The 21,056-nt window shown below is 47.5% G+C and overlaps 5 protein-coding genes across 5 annotated transcripts; 2 read left to right on the top strand and 3 right to left on the bottom strand.

Annotated features, from left to right (window-relative positions):
* Positions 1–2,760: 2,760 nt before the first annotated feature.
* Positions 2,761–3,748, bottom strand: MNN4_1 (Protein MNN4; the record flags this gene model as incomplete). Its single annotated transcript, XM_031153917.1, has 2 exons — positions 2,761–2,911; positions 2,988–3,748. 2 exons carry the CDS (start codon positions 3,746–3,748, stop codon positions 2,761–2,763), a joined length of 912 nt encoding a protein of 303 aa, XP_031001114.1.
* A 2,591-nt stretch (positions 3,749–6,339) lies between these two features.
* Acot13 (Acyl-coenzyme A thioesterase) lies at positions 6,340–7,494 on the top strand (the record flags this gene model as incomplete). The annotated part of the gene is made up of 4 exons (XM_031153916.1): positions 6,340–6,395; positions 6,682–6,909; positions 7,103–7,161; positions 7,274–7,494. The coding sequence occupies 4 exons, from the start codon at positions 6,340–6,342 to the stop codon at positions 7,492–7,494; spliced, it is 564 nt and encodes a 187-aa protein (XP_031001113.1).
* Positions 7,495–10,237: 2,743 nt separating this feature from the next.
* On the bottom strand, positions 10,238–10,762 carry SPAC652.01 (Uncharacterized protein; the record flags this gene model as incomplete). The annotated part of the gene is made up of 2 exons (XM_031153915.1): positions 10,238–10,682; positions 10,746–10,762. 2 exons carry the CDS (start codon positions 10,760–10,762, stop codon positions 10,238–10,240), a joined length of 462 nt encoding a protein of 153 aa, XP_031001112.1.
* Positions 10,763–11,359: 597 nt separating this feature from the next.
* Positions 11,360–16,171, top strand: LHYA1_G009010 (uncharacterized protein; the record flags this gene model as incomplete). Its single annotated transcript, XM_031153914.1, has 2 exons — positions 11,360–15,883; positions 15,935–16,171. 2 exons carry the CDS (start codon positions 11,360–11,362, stop codon positions 16,169–16,171), a joined length of 4,761 nt encoding a protein of 1,586 aa, XP_031001111.1.
* Positions 16,172–17,527: 1,356 nt separating this feature from the next.
* amy3 (Alpha-amylase A type-3) lies at positions 17,528–20,028 on the bottom strand (the record flags this gene model as incomplete). The annotated part of the gene is made up of 8 exons (XM_031153913.1): positions 17,528–17,895; positions 18,056–18,169; positions 18,216–18,895; positions 18,948–19,041; positions 19,095–19,332; positions 19,385–19,442; positions 19,549–19,727; positions 19,792–20,028. 8 exons carry the CDS (start codon positions 20,026–20,028, stop codon positions 17,528–17,530), a joined length of 1,968 nt encoding a protein of 655 aa, XP_031001115.1.
* Positions 20,029–21,056: the final 1,028 nt, after the last annotated feature.

Here is a 21,056-nt window from a genome sequence, read left to right as displayed (position 1 = left end):
CTCAGCGCCGCCGAAGAGGCCCTCCTCTTCGGGCCCAACCGCATCCCCATTTCAGCCGAGATGTCGGGAACAGAGTCCCAGGAGGATCAACGCTTGGAGCGCGAGCGACTCCTGTATAAGGACCAGCTCTGGTACAATGCTAAAGAGGCTCGTGTCACTGCAAAGAATAAGGCGAAGTATCAGGCTAAGTTTCAGGAGAAGATGCAGACTCAGGCTCGGACCCAGGCTCGGGTGACTGCGAATAACGATAGCTATGGTGATGGTGGTGATGATGATAGTGATGATGTTGTAGAGCTGGCTGCGCAGTGCCATGTGTGCAAGCTGCGCTTCCCGCGTCACGATCCAGACTTGACGGGGCACATGTGGGAGGAGCACCGGATGTTCCCGACGTCGGCAGTGCAGCAGGGGCTCTTGAGTAAGACTTTTGCGGAAGCGGCTGAGAAGATGGATGCTGCGCAGGCGCTGCTGCAGTTGAGAAATTCGTCGAAGTAAATGATGCATTCATTGACTGATGACTGTGTTGCATTTGGGGGATTTGGAGTAGAGGAGTAGTTGAATCAATGGAAGATAATTAGACTGAACTTTTGAGTAAATGATGATAAGGGAACGTGAAAAATGTGATATTGTGAATGCGTAAAGAATAAACGCCAAGTTGGGACTGATAAGCAGTGGTGAAAGTAAACATCGAGCAAGTCCCGGAATGCCCACGGCTATTTGCATTAGGCAAATCAACCCCACGCAATCCCACGGGAAAGAACATCACATTGTAAGAGCCAAGCTTTTTTTATTGCATGAGAACCCGAATGTAGCATTGTTCTGAGAACTTGCATGAAGGACTATAAACATACAAGAACAATGAATAGTAGGTAGACTTTTGTCCAAAATAAATACCTATTGTTCGCTTTCGTCTTGCTCTTTAATGAACTTTTGTCAAAACAGCAACTAGGTAGCTCTAAACGTGAGTGAAAAATAACACCGATAGCAGTGAAGCAAGCTGCACCGCGTATTATATGACTATCCAAGACTTCCCCCTAAGTTGGTAAATACAACATTCATTCACCTTAAACTTGAACCTTCAATACCCTTCATTCGATATATATTCAACAGTCACTCTGAGTAACTAGAATCAACATCAATCATGAAGGCCCCAAGAAAGACATTTACAAAACAGACCAGCCAAAGCAAAGGAAAAGGTAAACTTGTAGAAAAGCTTAGGGTGGAGATAGACGAGGTTTTAGATACCGTTTCGCTTGATGGGCATGAAGTCAAGACAATCCTCGCTAAATATCTCATTTGTCCGGTTTGCGAGGCTAGATTAAAGACCGGCGCTCTGTTCGAGGAACATGTTGAGAGTTTACACTCAGACGAGTATGTGGGTTACTCGGACCGAACGAGGAGCCGAGACGCACACAAACACCGCAAGCACAGGGTTGATATGGACCATCTTTTCGAGGCTATGTGGCTTGACGGTCACGAAGTTGAGACAATCGAGGACAAGTACTTGGTTTGTCCGATCTGTGCCGATGAAATCGAATTTGGTGCGGACTTTGACGAACATGTTTAAAGGGATCACGACCCGCCACCAGCAGACGGCATTGAGTCCTCGAATAAACCAAGGGACACCACGTATGTCAAATACATAGTGTTTCACGACGAGCAGTCCAAGGTCCTATACCTTGATGACGAGGAAGTTTCGATAATTGGCAACAACTTTAGCTGTAGGCTTTGTCGGCACGGATCGCGAACCGTAGAGACCTTCAAAAGACACATAGAACTTGTGCACAACTATGGCAAACCATACCAATGCGACCTCTGCAAATCTTCTTCTGGTAAGAACTACTCTCTCACACACCACCGCTCGAGGGTGCACACGAGGGGTCTCGAGCTCCCGTGCGATGAACCTGGTTGCGGCAAAACATTCCGCCACAAAGGAGACCTTCTGTTGCCACAAGTGCCCGCAGAAATACAAGTGGCCACAAAGTCTAAAGAAGCATCTGAAGGGACATCTTGATGAGAGATTCTTCTGCCGCGATTGCCCGGGATCGCTTTCACACCGAGTCAGAAAGGTTTTAATAAGCTGGGAAGAGAGAGGGTAGGGGAGGGAGGTGAGGAATTGACGTAAGTTATATGATATAAGACACGCTAGCCCCCAAGCGCAATGCTTAAAAGAGGAGCAGGAGCTTTGTGAAGATGTACGGAGTAGAGTTACCTAGGTATGCTAGCTAAAAATGCACTAGCGTAGATAAGTAGGTATACTGTAGTCGTAGTTGGAAAAAAGACATGGATATGTATATACCTAGGTGAGAGTGGTCGAATAGACAAGACGGACAGCTTCCTTGCACAAACTAAGCTTGCTTTAAAACCGTGAGATAGGTAGGTAGGTAGATACTTCACGTATCCATCGTAATATATTCATTATCTCACTCCTATGTAATATGCAAGTCCACGACTCCAGACCCAGATCCTCAAGAAACAAACAAAAGAAAATACGGTAAACTTAACACAGCAAAACGCCAACCAGCTACCTATATATGCTAGATCCCATCCCATCCCATCCCATCCCATACATGTGCATATCCCCTTGGAGATAAGATGTAAAATAGAAACGCCTGGAAATGCCGCTTGTTCGCTCTCGCAATGATATGCTTTCTTTCTTCCTTGATTTGCTCAAAGTATCTTCGCTTCGCTCCGCTCAATCTCAAAAACTCGTCTAGGCTGGTAGGTAGGTATGTACGGTATGTGTGCTTCACTTGGCTCACTTCATAGTACGCGCAATAAATTCCGTAATCCTGATTTCGGGTTTTCTTCCGCTTGCACGCTGCGCGGTACGTGGGCGCGTGCTCGGGGTGGTTGCTTGGAGTTGATGGGTTCTTGCTTGACCCATTCTTTTTGCTCGGGCATCCATTTGTGTCTGTGAGTGTTTTATTAGTATGGATCGTATGAATGTTGGGGAAGTTGGTTGTTTTGACAAAAGGGAAAGGACATACCCCTCGTGCATGGTTTTCGTTAAAGCTCTCGCCGAATACTCCTCGGTCAATATCCTGTCGAACGAGTACGGCACTAGAGCCGGGACGCCCTCGAATACTGTCTCGCGCAACGGGTATAAGTCTCGCGTCCTGTAGCGGTGGAAGTTCTTGCAGCTCCATATCCCCGGCTGCGTGCTTGGGTTTGTCTCCGAGAGGCCTGTGATATCGATAAACAAGCCATTGCTCACATCGATCCAGCGCGCATCAATGACATTCTGCCCGTCTCCCCGTATACGCTCGACATGGTTCGGGTTGATATCCAACAGGTATTCGCGGGTATCCGACGTCCCATCTTCGTTCAAGGAAGTGTAGTTGTGGAATGTCATGTTGAGGTTCTCGCCTAGCCAGGTGAGTGTCGAGGCCGAGACTTGCGTGTCGAGATCCCAGTCCCACGGCATGATCTTTCCGTTCCACCACCAGCCCAGCAGCGTTCCATGCGCGATCCACGTCTCGACATTCTTCTCCCGAAACACGGTCAGGTATGATCGTATGAGATGCAGCAGCGTATCGCCTCGCTCTTCGTACGTGACGGGGGTGCCCTTAAAGTATCGGATGTCGTAGTGGCCCAGTTCATCGTTGCCGCCGGGCTCGTGGAAGTATTTTGTGTCGCCGCCGAATTTTGCTCGTTCTTCGATGGCTTCGATGGCTTCGGCTGGAGGTTCTGGTGCTGCAAAGATGGGGAGTAGGAGGGAGCTGAGGGCGAAGAGGTGGGTGAACTTCATGGTGAATGATTGGCGGGCGGCGAGGCTGGCAATTCCGTGATGAGTAAGCTAGGTATTGATATCGCCTCCTTTACCGATACATAGAGCAAGTTTGGTCGGTATGTCTTTGCTTTGTACTAAATTGATTCTCGGGGTTCGATGACCTTTAAATCAAAGCAACACGACTCCTAATTGGGTTTCTCGTATACGAAGTGAGGGCTTCGACGGAGCGGGAGGAGGATGATCGTTTTGTTATGCTTGGTCCGTTAGACTGCTTGGCAGTAGGAGCCAATATGAAAGCACTTCTTGGCTTCTTGGCGTGCAGACAAGGAATTGATGTGAGTGAGAAATGAGTGAGATGAGATGAAATCTTATGCGACGAAATGCTTGGAAGATTGAATGATGAAAAATCACGACAAAGTCATCAGGAAAGCAGAAGTGTGTGAGAGGGTACAGTACGGTACAAAAGAATTAGTAGATGGGACTTACAGTAGCGGACATGACGGGACTTTTGTCTCTCCATGTACAGTACTTGGCCTACGTACGGAGATCAAGACGACGACTATATTACTATGGCTAGGGGCCCCTGATTGGTTTAGATGGTCGTCCGGATGTGGAAACTGGGCATGCGAGCGTTCAAAGTCTGGGTGGGGTTGGGAGGCGTCGTCGTCTGACAGGGAATACCAGTAGCATGGGGGATGAAAGGATGAAAAGAAAAGAAAAAGTCGTTCGTCGGTGAATGGTAAAAGCGGACCACCATTGCGTACTCGTATCTACTCTGCTCCGTACTGCAGGCTGCAGCCAGATTGGACAACGCGGCAAAGAACCACCCCATGTCATTATTATCAATGCAGGCTTTGATCGCCCTCTTGGCGGCTGTGGCTGATGGACGATACGGTAGGTTGGTACTTGGTAACGCTTGATGAATAGGACTGAACACAGACAGAGTAATACGAAGGATCGACTTGTACTCCGTATACGCGTGTTCATGAGTCGTAAATCGGTACTGTAGAGGAGATGATATCATTAGCGCTCCCGCATCCACAGAAGACTACCCTACAGTACCAACTGTTCAAGAAGAGGGAAAACTGCACGCGCGGCCCTGATTCGAATTACCTACTCCAGCCACTCCATAAAGAGGCCTTTCCGGTGCGGAAGGATCGTTCCTTGGTCACCTTCCAGAGTTTCCCAATACCTTCTCTCTCCGCTCTCCGTCTTTACTGAATTCGGAATTGAATATTTTCTGAAGCTGGTGATCAATTGATAGTTGCTGTGCGCCGCCAACCGTCTTGGCCGGAAACGCCAAGCCCACATCATCTCAAATGGCTTCAAGCTTATCTCTACTCCCCTTGGTAGTTCGTTTCACTTTCCAACCTTTTTAACCTTATCCATCCATCTTCTTACTGGTACAAGTATCCCCTGTTCAAGCCGTTGAAAAAGATAAGTACCTAGGCAAGGTGACGCGAGCTTTAGATGGCTCGTTGGTAACAAGCGCATTTGAGCCACAGCTGCCAAGCCGCCTCAAGCTGCACCTTAATCTCCGGCAGTCCGGCAGCAGCCAAGCAGGCAGACAGCTCGTGTGCTCACTGCTCACCACTTGGCGACTTCGGTTTGCTCCGGAGGAAGATCTTGGTTAAACGCAGTAGGGAGGAATGAACGAGGTTTGCAAAGATGAGGTGAGAAAATTGAAAGGCTTTCGTAGTCGCTCACTCGTACAGTCGTATTTTATACGAGTCTTCAAGTACCTACCTACTATATGTATAGCAAGTTTCGCATTTGATGACTGGACTATTAATATGGATCAAAGATATTAACATTACTGCCTACACAAGGAAGGTTCCATGAGTGGCTTCGACTTAATACCAAGCTCTCCATTCCATTCTCCTTTCCTATGCCCACCTACAGCAGCTTCCCATTTGGGGTTCTTAGCATCATCATACAGTACGGTATGTTATCACGCCTCGAACGCCCCACACTTCGATACAGTACACTGAATCTTATCGCAACCCCAGTTGATATCCTTCTGTCAAATAATTATCAGCTCAGCAGTACAGTACAGTACAGTACAGTACGAGTACCGAGTCACCTCTCAGTCTCTCACCTTCTTTCTCAATTACCTGCAACTTGGATCTAGCTTCCTACCCAGGACAATTATGCCATTATTTCGCACCACGGGCGATCTTCAACTAGATAAAACACTATACACGCGCGCATCGTTAAGAATAGGTATGTTTAGATATAATTAGAGGTATGGATTGCGTGTGCACCGCATGATGAAACGAGGCTCAGTCCAGCTTACGAAAAGGAGCTTTTCACGTAAAGTATATATATATCACGTGATAACAATTTTCGGATCGGATTTTTGATTTTGCGAACCGAGGCGAGCGCGAGGCGAGGAAGGCAGATCTGTTTGTATAATTCAATAATCCAATAATCTGCATGGACTTCTTCGTCCTCTTCTTCTTGTGCATGTGACTTGAAGACAAAGCCCAGATACCCAATGTCGTGATGAGAATTTACTGCTGAGAATAGATCCTTTGACTGTTCTACACTTTTCTCTCCTCGCATCTGGAGCTCGAGTTGCGGGCGGGGTAGCTGGCTGACCATACAAAATGGCATCAACGACACATGCAGAAGCCATAAAAGGCGTCGAGGCAATCTTTGAACGGTAAAACCCTTTTTTTTTTTATCTTCAAGCTTATATTCAATCAGTCTGAAATTGAATTTCTTCTCGTCCCTAAATCTCAACTTCTCTCTTCTTTCCTCCCACATTCTTCGCCCTACCCACTACCATACCATACCATACCATACCATACCATACCATACCATACCATACCATATCCCCCCTGACTCCAAACTACCCACGAACCCCAGAACCCCCTCATTACACTTCCACCCCCTCACTCCCAACCCTCCCCTCCTCATCACAGCATGCAAAACTAACAACCCCCCAGTTACCTCCTCATCGCCCACTCCCAGAACTTCACCGGCTTCGACCGCCATCTGATGTCAACCGTTGCCATTATCGACGCTGGCCCGGAGGGCTCCGTGACCTTTGATCTACTGATCGACGAGCGGTATAGCAATATAAACGGTGTGATGCATGGTGGGGCCGCGGGGGTCATTTTTGATATGTGTACTACGACTGCGCTGGGACCGCTTGCGAGGCCGGGGTTTTGGGAGTATGTTCTCTTTTGGTTTCTGCCACTTGATTTCACTCACTTTCAGTTTTAGTTTCGCTTTGTTGCTTATTTTGGTTCATTTTTTTATATATATTTTTTCCGTGTTCAAGAGTTTCTGTTACTGTTATTGTGTATTGTATATGGAGATTGTATGGAATTCGAACCAGAGAGAAGGAAACTGACGAGAGAATAGTTTTCTGGGCGGCGTGACACGATCGTTGAATATATCCTACCTGCGCGCTATCCCAATCGGTATATATATATACCCCCTCCCCTCCCCTTCCCTTCCCACTCCCACTCCCTCCTCATATTCCTCTTCCACTTCCTCTTCCACATCTCTTAATAACCCGCAATCTGCATCCAGGCACGACCGTCCGCATCACCAGCACCGTAATGCAGATCGGCCGCACGATGGCCTTGATACGAGGCACGATGAGTAGTCGGGACGGTAGCACGGTGTATTGTACGTGCGAACATCACAAGGTGGCGGTGCCGACGCGGAAGGAACATCTGGAGTATCGGGTGGCGTGGGATGGGTTGTGGGAGGGGAAGGGGAAGGGGAAGGGTGGTGAGGCGAAACTGTGAGGGAAAGGATAATGATGAAAGATGAATGAATGAATGAATAAATAAACGGACTTGCATGCATCTGCCATGCATGGCTTCAAGATGAGTGAGCACTTTTCTTTTAAATCTCACGTGATGCACCGGGAAGTTTCCCATATTTCCTTCTATGCTTAATTTGATTCATTTCGATATATCTATCCAGTATCCTCCTTATTCATTTTCCTAACACTTGCTATTTATTGCCATTACTCGTCCATTCCATTTCCCATAGAAGACGGGCTTCGATACAGGACCTGCCCTAGTCAATGCGTGGGACCTACAGTTCTTGATACCTAAATATAATTACGACTATATGCTTATACGCGTATAGCATATAAACCAAGCGTGCCGGTTACTTAAGAGCCCTGCCCTAGTCAATGCTTGGGAACCCTAGGCTATAGTATCACACCCACCTCTTCTCTTGCTGCTTTTCAAGTCCTCGATCGCCATGTTAGTGTTCGAGCACGGTCACAAAATCCGCCTTGTCCTTGTTGTATGAATGATTAACTATTATATACGGTATACCGCCTAGGCTATATAACTAGAAAGTCTGGATTCTAGAAGAAGAGCTGATGCTGAGGTATGTGTAGAGTATCTGTAGCTGAAGTCTAAAGTCTGAAGATGTACTTATAGGTAGGGAGACTTCCGGCTTTAGTCATAAGAATCTGGGTCCGCTTTTCGTTATAAAACATCTTAAGCTTCATAGTCCGGTCTAGGTTATTTGACGATACGATCGATTCTTTTACCACTTAGATATGTGGTGCAGATAAAGTCTTTCGAAAAGAAGAGACAGGAAAATACGATAGGTCAATGTTTTACGAACAGATCCCTAAATATTTCACTTAACAGACATATGCCGGATTCCACTTCGTGGTGCACTCTTGAATATCACTTAAGCCTGCTAAGTATGGACTGTTGTCTGCGATGGATTGCAGTATAATGACAGCACATAAGAAAACACCCCTTTGGCTAGCGGTAATCAACAATTCTTCAATATAGAAATATTTGTCTTCAAGAAACTTGAAAATGTGCATCAAAACTGTGGCGATTTCGTCACACAGTAGGTCATTCAAGGCGGCCGCCATACATATTTCCTAGCTCTGGGGGACGTGGGATGTATCCAGAGGTAAGAACTCCCTCGTCTGGATGTCATGAAGTGTTTCACGCCAGAGCTCAGGGGTGACTTCAGGGCCTCCAAGGGTAAATGCATCGTACTGGTATTCCATAAAAACGCTCTGGCGAACTGACAGAGCAAATTCTAGGCGAGACCCTGCGGAAATATCTGAAGCGTTCTCGCATTCCATCAGTCATCTTTGCTTCGAACCTTTGGTTTAAGCGTCTGTCGCTTCTAGTTGGTGAGTCTTCAGGCCGTTCGGCGGCTATAATTGCAAGTATCTTGTCCCGGCTGATGAGTTTCCAAAGAAATGAGAAGATAGCACGCTTCTACTTACTATCAGGAATATATGTGTACATCTCGTAACACTTCTGTTTGTTATAGTGATTTAACGGTAGGACGCATTCCCGAGATGTATATAGTGTTTGCAGGCGAATTTGGAGAACGAATGATAGACCGCTGTATATTTGCTCCTGGTCTTGAGCACATGTGCCTATGAAGGAATATGCGAACTAGAATGCGAGTCCTCAGACCGGGGCTCTGGGCAAGGTCCCAAAATACATCCGCATCGTGTGGAATTCCAGGTCCGCAAGGTACATAATCAACTCTCCAAGAGCTACTCTTGCTTGAGGTAGCTGGAAACGATCATGGTAATGGATCTCGAGTTGTGTTTGGTCGATCGGTGTCCTTACCCATTCAAGACAGTTCCATAAGGCACCGTGTTTGCCTCCATCCGATACCACGTAACGCCAGTAATGATCATGTTTACGAGGATACACTGATAGTTGATATGCTGGAACACTTGCTTTCACAACACCAGACAAAAGCCGGCTGTAAACTGACGCTTCTACCTCGTAACTTGCAAGTATGCGTCTTAATCGGAATCCAGTGTAAGCAGTACTCAGATAAGTATATAAGATTGGTGTAACAACTAATGAACTTTTATGAACTTGCTTCGGAATCATAGATATAGAGAAAACATACCCAGAATAACGAGAGGCACGCCGACATAGGTGATGATGTCTGTTACAGAAACCATAGTGGAACTTAGATAATGAGCCTAACATTTGATTTAAGACGCTACCGACCGGCAGAATCGACCCAAGAGGCTTTACACTTGAAAAGGAAGAACGGACAAAGAGCAACTGCGTGTGTATATATAGGGCGAAGGCGTGCAAGGCGGCCGGATGGTAGACATGCGCGACACAAGTTAGGCTGAGTGCAGGTCTGGATTTATTGGCTTAGATAGAATACTTCTGCTGATTTGAATGCACTGGGACAAAATGAAAGATTAGGTTAACAATCCTCAGGGAAAACGCGTTCTTACTTATGAATCGGTCCAAGTAATAAATCTCACAGTTCTCTGGGCTTCTACAGAAGGTAAATGTAACCTTTGCGGAACTCATACCACTTTGAGGACAAATTGTTTCCCTTTGGATGAGCTTTAAACAACGCCCCAGATGCTGCCATCATCCAACGAGAGACAGCTCTTAATCCATTCCATCCCAGTTCGTTCGTGAGTGCCCTTGTAAGAAACCTAATTTGTAACGCCTCATCAAATGCAGGTACCATAAGTCCATTAATTCCTGTGTATCATATCGAGCTACGCTTTCAAAGCCGTATGTATACATCGACGCATGGAAGCCTCCATTCTCTGCGCCCCAAAAAACTTCGTAGCCATTCTACCCCAATACCAGTCCACGCCGTCCGCGCAACCCGTCGTTTCGCCTCCTCAAGCGCGGTACCTGCCAAAGCAGCAGCGGTATTGTTCAGAGCCCCAGCATATATCGCGACCTGATCTAATGTTTGGTTCGATAAGGCTGCGGAGGCGTTGACGAGCTCGGGGGATAGCGTCCCAGGCTGTTGCCTTGGCTCAAACCAGTTGCTGCTGAAGTCGAAGAAACAGTGATCTGACCAGTGGCAGGAGGATGCGAAGAGTATTAGGAGGAGGAACGAGCAGTAGACGCATGGTCGGTTTAGGAAGTAGGTGCAGATGAAGAAGGAGAAGATAAAGATGGGCGAAGCGTTGGTCGGGATGAAGAGGAGGGGCAGCCAACTAAGAAAAGGAGACTGGTCAGCTACATTATGCGCATAAAGACTGTGACTATGGCAAACATACCTCCTTAAACAGAACATGTTGTCTGTTTTCCCAGAGACAAGAGAGAGACTTGTGATTGTAAATTAGGCCCAGACCACATACATCCGGGGCAAAGAGCAAAGCAAGGCTTTGAAGTGACACGGTTGAACGACGTATGCGGGACTGGTGGTTGGCTTGACTATGAATGCTTCAAAGAGGTCGTACGCTTGCCAGTGTGACGCCAACTCTTGTGATTGAAAGAAGTGAAGCGATTCGTGATGCGAAGTTGTGAAATACCTTGACGTACAACTGTTGATTCCGAATGTCAGAGGGTGTTCAGCCAATTAGGAGGTCATATTCACCGCTGGCCGAAGAAAGTCCAAGCTCCACTCCACTCCTCACGATCTCAAAGCTCTCGCCTCTTTTCCTCCATCTCCATTTCTACCTTTTAACCTCAACCTCCATCTTCTCCTCTTCACTTCCCCCCTCCCTTCTTTCTCGTATCAACTCTTACGGCATCTCTTTGCTTTTTGGGCAAGAGCTGTCGCAACAGTATTTACCATCTCGATACCCACGTCCCACACGTTCACACGTTCAATTTTGAGCAATCTACATCTTCCATCTGCGCCTTGAGCGCTTGAATTCTACTTCTCACCATGTCTGGATATCCTGGCAGCGGAGGAGAGGGCAATGGATTGGATTCCCTTTTTGCTCAGCTTCGCCAGCAGCAGACCAAGCAGCCCAATTTAGAGCCTAGCTACAGCTATTATAACAACAACTCCAATGCCTTCTATGGTCAGCCATCCCAGCCTCAACAGCCTCATGCTTATCAACAACCTTCGGTTTCGTCGCCTCTCCCGACGCCCCCAATTGGCGCACAGTCACAACCTCACCATAGCTCTGCCATCTTGAGCCCCGTCGAGACTCCTGTCCAGCGCGTTCCTGCTGCTTCTGGCGGCGCATCCAATGCTGATCGAACTTCAAATTTGCTCAATCTATTGAAGTTCAGCCAACCATCATCTGCGGGTTCGCACAATCAAACTGCTCCAATCGGCACACCATTGCCTCCGTCGCGTGAACCCTCTTTCGGTAGTAGATCGAACTTCGGTGTCCCTGATGTTCAAGGTCAGGTCAGCGCTTCAAACCATGGCCATGGAGGCTCCGATCTGTTGGCAGCTTTAATGGGATCTCAGCAAGCCAAGCCTGCGCAACAGCCAGTTTCTAGCTTTGCGACAGTACCACAAACGTCTCAGTCTACGTTCGGCGCTGCGCCAGCATCTCCATCGGCGGATACCCAAGCCTATCTCCTTCAACTCTTGAATCAACCCAAACCCCCTCAGTCGGATAACACTCCTCAGTTGAAGCCGGTAAAGGTTTTGACACCTCCAAGCAAGGGTAGCTCTGAAGGCGATGTCCGAGACCTTACTCAAACTTTACAGGATGTCTCTCTTGATATGAGTATGACGGGCTCAGCCGCGACTGAGTCTGTCCCTTCACATGCCAAAGAAAATGCACGACAACCTACCCCCAAGAGTGGCCCAGGCCTTTTCACATATGTCAATCCTTTCGAGCAATTGGCAGCATCATCTCCGCGCATCCGCACCCCAAAGTCCTCCAATCCTGGTCTTGGTGCTACGAGCGCCCCAATTCCTGCCATGCAAATCCTGAAGCACCCTCGCCACGAATCTCCCGAGAACACGCGCAGAGTCGATGAGAGAAGTGGTATCTCAAGTCCAGCAGACGCAAAGCGAAAGCTTGAAACGTCGTCACAACAGTCATCGGCGCCACCTACACCTCTTCCAGACGGTCGCACACCACTTGAGGCTCTGATCGGAATCGGTGCAGCAGGAAACAAGGAGACCGTTCAAGATGCCCTCAGTGGTGTTGGCAATCAAGTCGATAAAGAGGTTCAGGAAGCCATTGCTCGTGCTGAGCGTGACGAAAGTCAAGCTGCCATTGAGCAAGACCTAAGTGACATGCTTGATGCTACGACTGAGAGGGAGTTTGAAGACGCCGCTCAGGACGCAGCCAAGCTTATCCATAAAGAACTCAAAAAGCAAGAAAATGAGGGTGCACTCGATTCGCTACCTACCCCTATTGCCGAAGAGGTCAGAGATATTATTGGCGACGCCGCTCATGGTCATATCGTAGACAGCTGGGAGAGCGCTGATGCCGAAGATAGTCCTATCAAGGAAGAGGAACAGAACATTGTAAAGGTCTATAACTTCCCAATGAAGCCATGGATTTCCATCACCATCAAATCCACAGAGGAGACCCGCCCTATCTTCCCAGAAGACAGTGTCATGGATATCGCCCGTCTGAAAAAGGAATTTGATCAGATTGATCGTACTCTTTGCACCGCTTCACCCAACTTCATCGTCTACGGCATGTCCAAGAACGGAGGAGTTCGCATAATCAGACAGACTGATGGGAAAGACGCCAGAATCTTCACCGAGACTCATGATCGTATTTTTAGTGTTGTCACGTCTTCGGCTTCAGCTGATCAGAAAGAGTCTATCATCAGCACTGGCATCAGCGGCACGGTCTACTGGACTATGATCAAGGATGGAGAAGGCGATCATCTCGACGATCCCAACCCGGAAATGTATGGTTTCGCCCTCCCTCCAATCACGACTCAAGACACCGAATCACCTGGTGGTTTGTTGAAGACAAGAGCAAGGAAGAGTGCAGCCCATCCCGATTTCTTTGCCGTTGGCCGTGGGAAATATATTCACATCATTTGGCCATCTGTCATCTTGAAGAAGTCTTACCTGAAAAATGGGAAGAACCGCACAGTTGACATTGAGAAATATCTCGGACAACTTTCTCTGAAGATCAACACTGGCAAAGCAGGGAAAGATTTCACATTCAGTGAAGATGACACCATGATTGTTTCGCTAGACAAGGCAGGACGGGTCAAATTTTGGGATGTTCGCAGTCTTACTAGCCTTGATATCCTTTCAAACCCATCTCAATCGGCTCATGTTGAGGTCAAGGAGCCCGTCACTACTTTCACCACTACTTCCCCAAACGAGAAGGCTTGGCCAACATCTCTCCTATTCGTTGATAAACTTCGACCATATCAGCGTGGAGGTGCGTTGAGATATGTGATTGTTGGCATGAAGCAAAACCACACTCTTCAGTTGTGGGATCTTGCTCTTGGAAAACCTGTCCAGGAGATCCATTTGCCACATTCTAAAGAGTCGGATGCTGTCTGCAGTGTTGTCTATCACGCTGCTACAGGAATGATTGTTGTTGGTCATCCCACTCGCAATTCAATATATTTCCTTCACCTCTCGGCACCGAAATACAATTTACCAAGGGGAGTTACGCAAGCTGAGTATATGGAGAGACTCAATGCCGATGATCCTACAGTTCCAAAGCCTGATTCCACGGCCGTCATTAGTGGCATGCGTGAGTACTCTTTTGCTGACAAGGGCAACCTCCGGAGCCTCGATATCTTGCAGAGCCCGACCACTCCTCCTATTGACGGTGAGCCTGTGACATTGTTTGAGCTTTATGCAATGCATTCAAAGGGTGTCACTTGCCTGCTCATCAAGCAAGCTGATCTTGGATGGACTTCGGACAGCAAAGTTCTCCACCCGGTCATCGCTGACAAAGCTGGTGTGATTTCCATCGAGGTACTCAAGGATATCCCAACTACCTTAGTACCAGAAGTTAGTGAGCCTGTTCCAGCTCAAACACCTCTTCCGACACGGATCGTTCCCCGTCCAGCGCCGAAGGAATCTGCAAAGGAGACTCCTAAGAAGCCAAGCCATGCGGAGGCATCGTCATCGAAAGTTGAAGATAAGGCTGAGAAGAAGGAGTCTGCAACCTTTAATGGCGGATCGGCACAACCGAGCGTACCCGAGAAGTCGGAGAAGAAGAAGAGAAGAAAGGCAGGAAGTTCGTCAGAAACCACCACGCCAGGACCCAGTACCACTCAATCTGCTCAATCGTCCAAGACTATTGTTCTCGACCCTTCTTCTCATTCCAGGAATGGAATGGCTCCCAAGTCAATTGCCATTGCCAATGCTGCTGCAAATGCCCTTAATGAACCTGGTGCTGTAGGATCTCAAAACCTTAGTGATGGTGCTATCAAAGGCATTGAAACCCGTATCACTGCCGAGGTCAAGAAAGGATTGGGTACCTCATTCGACTCCTTGTACCAAACCATTGCGGATGATCGACGAACTCAGGCTGCAGTTTCCGACGCTAAGCAGGATGCTATGCTCCGACTCGTCTCGAGTACACTTTCGGAGAACATCGAAGCAACTCTGGGTCGCATCATTTCCTCCAGCATTCAAACGTCCGTGCTTCCAGCCATCTCCGATGTCACTGTGAAGGCCGTTAATGAGCAAGTCGGTACAAAGCTGAACTCTCATCTTACCCAATTACTGCCTAAGGAGCTCAAAAAGAACCTTCCTGATGCTGTTGGACGAGCTCTGCAACAACCCCAGCTCTTGAAATTGATGTCCGACTCTCTTGCGAAGAGTGTATCCTTCCAAGTTGAGGAACAATTTGCTGTACTCCTCCAGGATGTTGTCACTCCCGCTTTCACGAACTTGGCTATTGCAACATCCCAGAAGGTTGCCAATGATGTTCAACAACAGGCCGCTCAGCAGATCGACACCATTCAGCGCGAACGCCAGGCTGACAATGCTAAGATTGGTCAATTGACACAACTTGTTACTAGTTTGACAGAGACAATTTCTTCTATGGCTTCTGCTCAGACTGAGTTCCAAGGCCAGTTTTTGAGACTTCAAAATCAGGCAGCCGCTGATAGGCAGCGAGCTCGCCAGGCGGAAGAGTCCCGTGATTCTGTCTCGAATCCGTCAAATATGGGCGGCAATTCAAGCAGTGCACTTGTCCGACCAGTTGTTGAGAAGACGCCAGAGGAGTTGGAGTATGAAGAGATGTATGAGAGCATTAAGGGTGCTATGGATGCCGGTCAGTACGAAAGCGCCGTTATCCAGTGGTTGCAAACCCGTCGAGAGCAGGAATTCTTCGCGAATTACTTTGCTGGTTTCAATCCAGCATTCATTCGCCACCTGACTCCATTATTGCTACTCTCATTGGGCGCCACGATCAGCATTGAGATGAACGATGCATTCCTTGAGCAACGCATAGGATGGTTGGAGATGGTCTTGACATCCTTCTATGAGCAGTCAAACAATCTTGTAAGTTTTCTATATTCCAATAACTCTCAACTTCTACTAACTCATTGCCAGGAGAACCAAGTTCGCGAGCTCATTCCAAAGATCATGGGTATCTATATCCAACGCCTAGAACATCTGTTCATGCGCATCAGTAATCTCTCGGCTCACGATCCCGTCTTGAAGAGACTCTCCACCATGGTGGCCTTGGCAAATCGCATCAACGGCGAACAGGGTCGAGACCCAAATGCCCCAAACGCCATGCCTAGCCCCGCAGCTTCTATGATGGGCCATTCTCGCCAATTCTCTTGAAGGCCATTCTCTCATAGGATGTCCTTCACCTTGGCATACTTGCTATCCAGTAAGAAACAGCTCCATCTGGCTGCCTTTTGTTTATGAAGAATTTACTCAACCTTTTGAGTGGATTCGTCATGCAATTGATTGGACTCAACCCGGTTTTTGAAATTAGCTTTTGAGACGCTGGAATGCTCTCATCCTGGCTATCAAGACCACTGATGTTTCCCCAGAAAATTACGTAGCGTGCTAGAATTTTTTTTTTTTTTTTTCAAATTCTTCTTCTTTTTCTATTACGACATGGAGAAATGCTGTGTCCTCTCATCTGTTCTCTTATTGCTGGCGTTTGAGCTGAGCCTTAAAATATGGGAAAGGCGCGTTTTTGATTCGGATTACTTACACTGCTGAACATTTTATGAAGGGCAGGGCATAATGAGGAGTGGCCACTTCTAGATGGAACGAACGAACGAAACAAAAGCATGTATTAAGGAGAGAGGGAGGCATATGCATATGGTGACGATGATGATGATTCGTTCTATCTTGCGCTGAAGGGATGTCTCTTCGGAAAGAAAGGGAGGCAAGATCATGTATCAGATAGATAATTGAAAAGGCAATACATATGTGCTGCATAACTCAATTATAAATGGAATAGTCTTTCTTGTGTGAACCTGAACTTGAACGCCTGAGGGAAAGGCCCATTGCTTGGTACAGAGTATAGAGAGTTATCCATTGTTCACGGTGGCTCAATCTCCATATGAAGGCACTTTAGCACGGGGACTCTCATCAGACAGCGCGTGCCTAATAAGTTACAGCCACCGTTCCACACCACACCACACTAATGATTCGTTTACCCTATTGCCTCTTTGCTTTACAGGGTTGAAGGTCCCCTCCTAATTAACGCTTTCTAATTCACAGCTCACTCTATCGCCAACGTGTCTTGCTTCTTTGGAAATAATAAACAAATTCATCCGTATTAACGATTTGATTTGGATTTGGGTTGACGTCGTGTTCGTGTTCGTTCGGCTCCTCGGTCTAGAGTCTATAGAGAGCATTGGATTTCACGGTCATCACTTCTCGAGTACAAGGGAGAGATATATATCAAAGTGAAAGAGAGTAAATCACCACAGGTGTTGTTTGTTGTTACTCCATGAAAGGTACGTGGGTGTAGATAGAAACATATACAGGAAGAAGGTAATTTATATACAGAAGTGAAAATTGACATGGCTGGGCTGGCCAATCATAAACCATGATGTTGCTTTCCTTCGTATCGCTACCGCCCGCCCGCCCGCCTGCGCGCCCCGCAGAAGCAGAAGCAGAAGCAGAAGTAGACAGAAGTCTTTTGCTCTCATCTGCCCATCAATCCATCCAACCAACTCAAGCCTGCCAGACATCCCTCACCATAGCAGCAGCAGCGCACCCAACAGGCACCGTATAACTCCTATTCGGATCCGCCTCCCACGCCACGCTCCCCCCGCTCCCCACCTTGATGAACTTATACAGCACCGCCGTCCCTGGCGCCATGCTCACGGTGACGGACCACTGAGGGTTACTGGCTGTGTAGTTTGCTGCGGAGAGCGCGAGGGCGTTGGCTGGAGCCCAGCTGCCGAGTGCGGTGGTATTGCCGGCGAGCTTGATGGTCTCACCGTATGCGGTCGACTCGAGTGCATTGAATGTGACGGCGACGGAGGTTGCTGTTGTGCAGGATGCTGATGTCGAACTCGCTACTGATGATGTTGTTAGGCCTGGATGTCCAGTGTTAGTCTTTATTGTCTGATTGACAAAAGTAATTAGGGTTCGGGATGATATTTCTGGCTCTAATGTCTCAGAATACCTGGGATATTGAAAAGAACATCAATATCCCTTGATATACCCAACAATGAAAATTTCGAGGATGTTGCATACTAGAACTCGCGGATTTGGAAGTCTTCGTCGACGTGGCTGTGGCTGACGAGGTGTCTGTGGTCGATGGGGCAGTTGTAGTTGCTGAGGCCGAGGCTGATGTGCTGGATTTAGAGCCTGGATTCATCAGTGCTAGCTCAGCGACAATATATGGTGGGCTTACCTGTGATAGAAGAGCAGATACCGCTTCCTGTCAGTAGAGACTTTGGAAAGTAGACGCCTGGTAGTCCGCTGGTCAACGTCACAGCAAGATTTCCGCTGGAGTCTGTTGTGACAGCTGTGCAGCTCATGACTTCGATTAAAGCCTGGCTAGAGTTGAAGCCGGTTTCGGTAGACGACAGTGTGAAACTAGAGCTACCGCTAGCACCTGTGTTGGTGAAGGCGCTGATCATTTGAAAACCGGTGTTTCCTTTTCGCATCACAATGTTGGAGGAATCGGAGTAGATTGGGTTTGCTTTATACGTGACGTAGGTTGGGTCCAGGTTGATTGCTTCGTTTCTGATTTGGTTGAGGGATGCGATCCATGTATAGAATGTGGAGTCAGTAGGATATCCTGAGAGCCAGACGGCTTCACGGCTGGATGGGTCTCCTGTTCCAGAGAAATGCTGCTCCTGGCCTTCATAAACAATTGGGATTCCGTCTGTAAGTATTGTAAAAGCAATTGCGTTCTTAGTCAAAGAGATGTCAGAAGTGTAGGACGGGAAGCGTGCGACATCATGATTCTCCAGGAATGATCCGAGGAGATTTGTATCAGAGCATTCTGACTTCATGGTATTGATGCCGTTCTCAAGGTTGCTCATACTGCCGCTAGTGCTTTCGAATGCTTGAGTAATCCAATAGTAGCTATGATTCTATTAGAGAGAGAAAGGAGTTTGGCCAGTATTTTCCGACTCACGCGGGGTAATTCAATAAACCGCTCAGGGAGTCCTGTAATGGGCAAACAGTAGAAGGGTCCCCATTGAAGGCTTCCCCCACAATATAGACACCAGCTGTGAATGGTCAGTGTATGTCATCATCTTGTTGTCAATCACGGCAGACTTACCTGCAGCCTCAAAAGGAGAGAAGAAGTCCACATCCACCTCCAGGGCACTATCCAACCTCAAACCATCAATGCTATACTTGGTCACAATTCCGCCAATCCAAGTATTCCACGTAGCCAACACACCAGAATCCTCGGTTCTGAGATCCGGCAGAGAAACAGTGTCATCTCCCTCCCAACAGACCTTTTCACTCGTGGCATTGTTGTAATCGATGGCGCAGGGGGTGTGATAATCAGATTGCTTCTTTTTGTCAGCTAATTTATTGTTATCATACAGACAGGCACAGCCTTACCAAGTTAAAAGGATCAAAGATGCTGTAATCGACACAATCGCGGCACCCATTATAACCCCTTATCATGGGATCAGTATTGTATCCCGTAGAGAGCAAGAGCTAGGAAGATGAAACGAGCCGCAACACGGTAAAATCAGAGGGGAATGAATAAAAGGGATAATCACATGTGATTTGTAACGACATCGACCATAAGGTACATGCCTTTACCATGGAGTGCCGTAGATAGAGCAAGCAAATCGCTTTCGGTCCCGAAGTTAGTGTTTAACTCTGTGATATTCTGAGCCCAATATCCATGATAAGCGCCATCCGCTTGCAGATTTTCCACAATGGGCGATATCCAGATCTATTGTCCGTTCGTCAGTAAAGCAAATATCCAAGGACGGGGCCAGGCCATGCCGGAGACTTACCGCAGTAAAACCCATGTCCTGGATATAATCCAGCTTGTTGATAATGCCTTGCCATGAACCCCCACAATACTTGTCAGCGGACGTATCACAAGCGGCAGTGGTCGAGCCATCAGTGCGAGCAAACCGATCCGTCATGACTTGATAGATAGATTGCTTCTTCCAGTCGGCGGGTGAGAGAGCCGAGACGGTACATGTGAAGGAGGCGAGAGCCGCCAGGGATAAAGTTGAGAATCTCATGATGAGCTCTCGAGAATGTAAACCTCGAAACCGGAAAGACTATACGGTACGTTTTGTATTCAGAAATGGAGGCAAGGTGCAGCAACTGGGCCGACCTGAAGGAAGGATTCAAAAGAGTGTAAAGAAAGGATGCAAAAGAACAGCAAGCAACATCAAAGCATCCTCGACGACATGAAAATATATATACTCGTAAATATCAAAAGATAAAAATACGCGACAGAGAGATCGGGGTAAGTAGCAGGACAGGACTCGGCGAAAATATGAAGTCAAGAAAGTAGCGCCGCGGGATAAGTCTGTCTTAAGACCAAGCCAAATGAAGGATGAGGCTTGCGGAGGTCTGCTGGGGCTGGGTCTGGATGAAACAAAAAGTCCACGGTGCGTTTAGCTGATTGGACGCCTTTGAATCCGTCACCAGTTATGTGGGGCAAGGAAGAAGCCTCTCAATAGTGAAATATACGATAATTATCAAGTGAAGACCTGCTTTCTTTTCTAGTGGACGCGTTACCTCTAAATATTGTCTCTCTCTCCACCTGATCATTAGCCGAACTTTAACATGCGCTGCGCTCTAAATGCACTTGATTTAACATTCGCATTCATTGTCGCGTTGGTTTACTTAACAGTGCATACTGGATTTCAATTACTTCATACCATCCCATCTACGTTTTACGAAACATAAGCATAGCCGCATGTGTGGCACATGCGGCTAGTATAAATTCAGGGGCTCCCGCTTCCTTTAATGGGACCTTGCGCCCGAGGCAGCGACAACACGTCTTATGCAAATCTCCAATCTCTCAGATCAACTAATAAAAATGCCTTTCTTCTCCAGACACATTTCGAAGAAGCTTTTGTTTTCGGCCAGCTGATCGCGGGGTGCATGCAGGATACAGTGCATCCGGAGAACGTAAAGTAAGTAAGTTAAGTTAGTTAGTTAGCTGCAGCGATTCGGTCCTTCAGCTCAGCGCATGCAAATGCAATTATTACCTATAGGTCTCGGAGTAAGGTAAGCTACTTTTTCGAGGCTTCCACCA

This window comes from Lachnellula hyalina (assembly GCF_007821495.1).
Source record: "Lachnellula hyalina strain CBS 185.66 chromosome Unknown contig00287, whole genome shotgun sequence".
NCBI lineage: Eukaryota > Fungi > Ascomycota > Leotiomycetes > Helotiales > Lachnaceae > Lachnellula > Lachnellula hyalina.
This window is presented reverse-complemented; position numbering and strand designations above follow the sequence as displayed.